Here is a 7409-nt window from a genome sequence, read left to right on the forward strand (position 1 = left end):
CCCAGACGTGGCGCCCGGCCCCCGCCAGCCGCAGCACCTTGGCCTCCCAAAAAAAAAAAAGCAAGAGGAAGGCAACAGAGCCCAGCTCAGCAGGTACCTCGTATCTCCGTCCCCCGGAGGGCTCTGGGGAACGTCCCAGGAGCGGTGCCGCCACATCTGCCGCAGCACGGGCTGATGCGCTCAGCCGGCCCGGGGTTCACTCTCGCTCTTCCTCCCGCAGCGGCCGCTTTCCGGAGTCATCCTGAGGGCAGGTCCCTGGCAGTGCTCCTCCGCCCGGCCACCCTCCCAGAGCCCCGGCTTTGTTTGCACCCTCCACCTGGTTCCTCTCGCTGCACTTCCTGGAAGTGTGAGGGCGGCTGTCATCGCAGCCGGCAGCCCCGAGCTCTTCCCTCGGCAGCCCGTGGCGTGGGGCCACCTCCTCTGCTGGGCCCTCTCTGGAGAAGCCTCACACTCGCCCTGGACAAGTAGGAGCACGCCCTGGCGCGCCAGGCTGCTCGCCCAGGAGCCTCCCCTCCCTTGCTCGGGAAAACAGCCCTGAAAACGGGGCCGTGGCAGTGGAGTTGGCCTCCCGCAGCCCACCCCGTGCCATGTGCATCCTTACCCCACATGGTACTGCAGCACTCACTACCCCCCAAGCTGTATGTGTCCCCCCTGCACTTTGGGTCTCTGAACACCCTCCAGCCACGGGTCTCCTCACTCTACGTTTGTCAAAAAACCACCTGGGTAAGATGGATACTTCAGGAAGCACAAGCATCTGGCAGGCTCTGGGCCAGCATCCAAAGAGCAGAGAGACGGACTGACATTCGTCATCCATCCCTTGGCGTGGGTCTGTGGAGCGAAGCATAAGCCTGCAGGCTCAGCCTGTCCTCAGCTCCAAAACCCCTGGCTCTTCACAGCTAGACACTGCCTGGTCTGCTCTGGCTCCAGCAGACCTTCAGATCAGTGAAAGTGTCTGTGGATGGCTTCTCTGTGGCCACAGAACAGCCAGCAAGCAGAACCAGCCCCTGTAGCCCACACGGATGGCAAAGGGGCACATGGTTTCTCTTTAGATTCCATCATCAAAAGGAAAAATAAACACTGGCAGACCTTGATCTCACCAGGCGAGCTCTGAAACCCAACACAACCCGCTGCACTAATTACTGTGCAGAAGGAGGAAAAGGCAGGTCCTGGATGCCTAACAGAGACAGGAGTGGGGAGAAGTTTTGCTATCACCAAAAGGGTTTGTCACCCCCACTACAAGGATTGGTCACGTTTGCTCCCTACCTGCAGACATTTTGCTTTCCTTTTGTGCTGCTCTGTGCTGCTCTTGCTCTTACCCCGGGAGCACTGGGGCTTGCTGAGGCTGTAGAGGAGTAACACACCCTGCCCCGAGGACCTTCGCCCTCCTCTCTGTGATGTGTCTGTGTGCCCTTCCGCAGTTCTGGGCTGGTGTAAAACCATAGGGAATCCCATAGAAAGGCTGGTTCTGGCTGTTCTTGATCAGAAGACCAGAGGGGATGACCCTGCTTGGTACTGGCTTCTCTACTGGCAGCACAGGAGAGGAATGTCACTGTCTCTCTCCGCTATGTCCCCTGGTAAGGAAAGGGTTAAGCTGCCTGCTTAGCCCAAGCCTGGCAGGATACCTGCTCAGGAGCTGGGATCAGATAAGGGAGGGGATGGCCACTATGGCAACATCAGTTCAGGGATCCCAGCTCTCTCCACTCAGGAGTGTGCAGCTGCAGTTTCCCATAGTCCCTAACCAAACCTCCCTGTTGGCTTGCTCTCAGAGACTCCCACTCCATGCTCCCCCCACATCTACCCCCACTGCGTGCAAGACTGCTGCTGTGGCTGTGGGACAACTAAGGAAGGCTAACTGTCACTTCTGCTGCCTCAGGGAGCAGGCCTGGCCCACCTGAAACGGAAAAATATCAGCAGGAGGTAGGACAGAGGCAGCGTGGTCTTGGATCTGCTTAAACTCTATCTGCTGCCAGATGGGGCTTGGGGCTGCATTACACTGTCCCACCCTGGCGCTGCTGCAGGCATGTCCCTGCACAGCAAGGCTGTACCCACAGTCTCCCAGTTTCTCCAAAAGCGCCTCTTGGGATGTTTCCATCTCTTGTTACACACAACCCAATAATCCCCAGTTTGCCTTTGCGTCGCACCTAGGAGAATCCAGGATGAGAGCCATGGAGTGCATACACACCAGCACTGCTTACTGTGTGCTGCTGACTTCAAATCCATCCCACCCCTGTGCCTGATGGTAGGGCCACCCACCAGTGGTGGGACTGCCACGGTGCCTGGCAACTCTCACAGCCACTGTGCCCTCAAGCAAGGGGTTCTCACTATATCTGGAAGGGGTCAGGGCAAGGGATGGTAAAACACCTGCTTGTCACCCCCTCAGCCAAGGTCTGTGAGAAGCCATCTGCTCATTAGGACTTTCTGGCACTGTGAGCTTCTCTCTGGCTGTGCCAGGGAGTGCCAGCCATCTCCTTTCCCCAGCTGCAGAGAGGGATGCACAGACAGATGTCTCTGTCAGAGTGGAGCGGGCTTGGCTTGCTGGAAATGAATGGGAATTGGATTATGCTGCTCTGTGCAGTCGGGCTAACGTGATTAAAAGGCTAGCAGGCAGGACTCAGAGGAAGGTGGCCCCTCTCCACCTCTCCCTCCCTGCAGCTGGAGGCTCTCTTTTCCTTCCTCCCCAGCCCCTGCCCTGCCCAGCTGGGACAGAGGAGTCCTACACCCTCTGCCATGAGACTTCAGAAAAACCCAAACTTCAGCCAGATCTGAAGGCAGAAGGAAGAGAAGATGGCAGAGGGCAGCATCCAGCTCCCTCTGCCCCACAGGGCTCCCACCTCCCTCTTCCCAGCAGGCCCTGCCGACTCTCCCCTCTGCCCTGCCTGTGCCTGTGACCCAGCTCCCTTCCATTTACATTACAAAGCAGCCCCCTCCGCTCCCTCTCTGGGTTATATTTAGCTCTCCAGCACAGAACAGCCTGTGAGATGCATTAGCTTTGTCCTATCTGCCAGCTGGGGACCCTGCCAAGCAACTGAGGTGCCCCACATCTCACTAGCAAGGACAGGAGCTAGCGAGGGGATACCTTGCTTTGCCCCAGGTGGAGGACAGGGGACACAGAGAGCCACAGGGACCCCTCTTGCCCACGCCACAAGATGCTGGCGAGGAGCCCTATGGTGTGTGGGCTCCACGGGCTGGGCACTGCCTCTGGAGGTGGTGGTTGAGAGCAGAAGGGGACTAGTCTGACACCTGGCATGTCTCTCACCCCACAGACATAGCCTGCAGGGAGCCTGTACAACAAGCTTTTGTGCGCTTGTGGTTTCAGTTCTGGGTAAACACCCCTGCGGGTTGGGTTGCTGGGAGCGCTGGCAGTGACAAAGGCCACCGCTGCAAGCGTCACCCCAAAAGCCACTGCAAGTGTTGCAGAGAGAGCCCAGAGCTGCGAGGGCGCCCAGGCCTGCTGGAGGGCCTGCAGGCTGCTGCTGTGGCCAGCACCAACCCCAGGCCTCCAGGGCACATGGGTTTTCCTAGAGTGAAGTTCCCCCAGCCCACCTCACTGCCACTGGAGCTGCCCTGCTCGGGAGGTAGATGCACTCCTGCCCCACCACAAACCTTAGTGGAGGCACATGAAGCTAACAGGAGCTGACTTCGGACTCCCCTTGGCTGATGTGACTCTCCAAGAGCAAGTCACTTAGCCCTGCCTCTTGCTTGGGGTTTGCTGCAGTGACAGAGAGCACAAGGTCCTTCTGTTTTCGCAGAAGCACCTCCCAACTGGAAAAAATTGTCCCAGAATGTGCAAATCTGGTGCACAACCCAGCATCATTAGTAAGCTTGGCACAAAATTGCTACTCATAGCCCTAAATATAACCTGAGTGCTGAGCTCTCTTCCACTCGCCCAAGGTGCCTCCGTACACCACAGCAGCTATTTATGGAAGGAACTTTCTTTTCATGGGCTTTAATATCCTTTCTGCTTCTTTCAAAACCTTTATATAACAGCTCATGCCACCTTCCCCTTGTGATGACTAATGGGTCCCAGCAGGAACAGGCAGGATGGCAGCAGGAGGATGGGGCCTCCAACCTTTGCTTGACATTGAGGACACCTGTGATACCCACAGCCTATGAAGAAGGCCCTCCAGACTCCATACCAGGGTTCAGTAACTGCCTTCAGACCCAGGTAGCAGGTGAGGGGATTTCTGTCAGCCTCCCCAGGGCTTCTGCTGCAGGAGGGGCACCAAATGAAAGGTTCACCCGACAGCTCCATCACCACCTGACCTGCCCTACGGAGCAACCAGACCCAACCCTGCATGGGCGTTGCAGGATGGCACAAGCAGATTTCCACCCCCAGACGCTTCCTTTCATGTTTCCCCTTCCCTTTTGCTCTGCTGCTCAAAACAGAGGATGGAGAAGGCAGCTGATTCCAAACATTGCCTCCTCCCTCACCTCTGGCCTGCAGGTAGCTGTGGCATCACCTGTGACCCTGCCAGACTCCTCTCTTCTGCAAAGCCCATGTGGGATGGAGCAAACCCTCTTGCAAAGAGACTCCTGGCGAGGGCTGTGGAGGACAGAGGCCCTTTGCACAGACTGGAGCGTGTCAGCAGAGCCGCCTGGGGCAGGACGAGCAGGATTTGAACAATCCCCAGCAACCTTAGACAATTCTGGAGCAAATTCAGGCTAATCAAATTAGGTTGCAATATGGTCCCTTCCTCCCACAGGGAGACTGGATAATCGCAGCTGCCTAATTCCTTTGCAAAACACGCCGTGCACATCTGCAGGAAGAGTGCTGAGAAGAGAAGATCCTGCTCTGCTCCCTCCACTCGGCATGATCACCCCTCATCCTCGGTGGCATCAGTGCAGAGACCCTCCCAGCTCTGCACAGCACTTTGGTGAGGAGCCTCATGTACTGAGCAAGGGCCAGGAGGGCTGCTCATTGCCCCAGCTCATGGCGAGGCTCGGGGGTGCAGGACTGCCTCAGGGAGGGCTCTGCCACCCCAGCTCCTGCTTGCCACCCACTGCAGAAATAACAAGTGCTGGAGATGAGTCAGCTCTGGGGCCCCTCCTGCTCTGCAGGCACTAATACAGTTTCCCATTAGTTCCCATTACTGCAGTATTAGAGAGCAATTTGCTCACAGTTTGCACCAGAACCCCTGCAAGCGGGGAGAAGGGCTGCTATAGACATGGAAGCACAGCTGGGGGGGTGACCAATAGCTCCTGCCCTAAATCGGCCCCCCACCAGACCCCTGCACCCTGGAGTCCCTGAGTCCCAGGCCAGTGGCAGGAGAGCCCATCCAAGCTGCTGCCAACCAGGGTAAGCAGGCATTGCAAGATCTTCCGTGCTGGTTTTTCACCTGCTTGTAAACTACCTGGCACTTGCTGAGCACAGAATAACATGGTGACACTGAGTCCAGGAGGACACAGAGATGTGCCTGAGCCAAGCCAGCTCAGGGGAGAGGTAAGGAGGCAGCTCCTGCTTTCTCTCCTCCACTGGGTCCCAGACCCTCACAGCAGCCCAGGGTCAGTCCTGCAAGTGCTCACTCCAGGCAGAGGCAAATTGAAGGGTTTCTCCTCACTTACACCTGAGAGTCATTCTGCAAAGTTCAGGGATACTAAATGGAAGAAGGGCTTAAACAGTGAAAAAAAGGGGAGGGTGTGAGAAAGAATAGAGCTGAGCTCCTGGAGGTACCGACCTAAGCAGGATTTTGGACAGTATGGCTGGACTTGGGAATAAGAGCTCACCTGAGCATCACCATGCAATAGCTCCCATAAAAGCTCCATGTGAGCTATGAAAAACACTCTGCCTCTACTAGTTTTGCTTGGCTATAGCAGGGGTAGTTAAGTCCTAAGAGAAGTACCAGCAGAAGAGTCTCATCAAGAGCCAGGACTCCTCCTGCTGCAAGGTGCCCACAAAGGGCATGTTTCCACTCTAAGCCCCACCCTCAGCCCTTTCATCTTTGCATCACTGTTCAGTGTCCCCAGATGGGATCAAGGTTTCTGGGTCTGGAAGCCAAGCAAGGGAACATTTGCCTTGGGGCAGAGGAGGAGAATCCATGTTATCAGAAGTCCCTTGCATCCGATATGCTGTACAGTGATAAGCCAGTGCTGCAGAGAAAGAGGGAAAAGGCAAGCCCATGGCATGTGCCAGAGCTTGTAGGAGGCTCTTGGGCACAGACTGCCTAGAGAGGGGCCTGGGAGACATCAGAGCCCAGGATGGGTAGGGGGAGTTGGGTAGAAGGAGGAGTAAGGGAGCCTGTGAGGATGACACTGGGGAGTGGGCTGTTGCATAGGTGGGGAAGGAAAGGGGCTAAGTGGTCCCATTTAGCCTATGCTTAGATGGTTTCTGGTGAGAAGGCACCAGTGGCCACTGGGAAGAGCCATCCCTGACTCACAGGAGGGAGATACCCCAGGACAAGGCATTCTGCTGCCCCAGCCCAGCCCCAGTGCTGGGAGACCCAGGAGCTCCTACCTGTAGGAGACCTGCTTTCTGATGGCCAAGTGCAGGAACTGCTCCTCCACCTCCGACACCACCACTGCTCCTCTCACCTCCCAGGCTGGATTCATGGCACGGAGGCCCGAGCACTGCGCTTGCCCGGTGCTCTCCGCATCTGCTGCTCCCAGGAGACAAGTTGCCACGGCCCCCCTGGCCACCTCACTGTCACCCCTGGCACGGGTGAAGTCTCTCCAGCTCCCAGAACCTTCAGCCATGCTGGAATGAGGTGTCTCTCTTGGCAGGGAGTCCTGCTCTGTCCCCACAAGCCTCTTGGCAAGCCCAGTCCAGCCCAGCAGGGTCCCACGGCGCGATCCCAGCAACGCTTCACTACCCGCAGGAGCACAGAGAAAAAGCAGCGCCCAACTTTTTGCAGAGGTCTTTATCAGCCTCTCGTTAGCAGTTTAGGCAGCTCAGGTGCTGCAGCTCAGCTTCCCTCTGTCTCCACTGCCCTGCCACAGCGAAGCAGAGGAACAGCTGATGGAAACCTGGAGACCTCCGTGCTGCTTATCCAAGCGGCCGGCGCTGCGAGGGCAGCGGCGAGGCAGGGGGAAACGCGGCACCCGCTGGAGGTATTCCCAGGAGAGAGGGCATCCAGGGATGGTGGTGCTCTTGCAGGGGGAAGGAGAGTCCGAAGTGCCTTCTGCAAGGTCTCCCCGGCGCCAGGCACGTCTCTCGGTGTCGCTGGCAGCAGCAGCAGCCAAGCGGGAGAGGCAGGCAAGGAGGAAGGTGCCTGTGCACCGATCCTGCAGCAGCCCTCAAAAGACAAAGCGGAAAGAGAGCGTGAGTGTGTGCGTGGGGAGGGGGCTGCGGAGAGCTGCGGCGAGGAGGCAGCCTGGTGTCACCTTAGAGACACTCGGAAACTGGCACTTAACCCTTCAGAGGCTGGGGAGGCAGGGAAGGGGGACAAAAGAGCTGCTCCTTGCTGCTCACAGCC

At 57.5% G+C, this 7409-nt stretch overlaps 1 protein-coding gene across 1 annotated transcript in view; it reads right to left on the reverse strand.

Moving 5' to 3' along the window:
- DGKZ (diacylglycerol kinase, zeta) overlaps positions 1-6690 on the reverse strand; it is a 48515-nt gene extending 41825 nt beyond the window's left edge. The window contains exon 1 of the mRNA XM_009999595.1: positions 6452-6690. Coding sequence (XP_009997897.1) covers positions 6452-6690 — 239 coding nt within the window. The remainder of the gene's footprint in view (positions 1-6451) is intronic.
- Between the last annotated feature and the right edge of the window lie 719 nt (positions 6691-7409).

This window comes from Chaetura pelagica, unplaced genomic scaffold (genome assembly GCF_000747805.2).
Source record: "Chaetura pelagica isolate M959 unplaced genomic scaffold, ChaPel_1.0 scaffold55, whole genome shotgun sequence".
NCBI lineage: Eukaryota > Metazoa > Chordata > Aves > Apodiformes > Apodidae > Chaetura > Chaetura pelagica.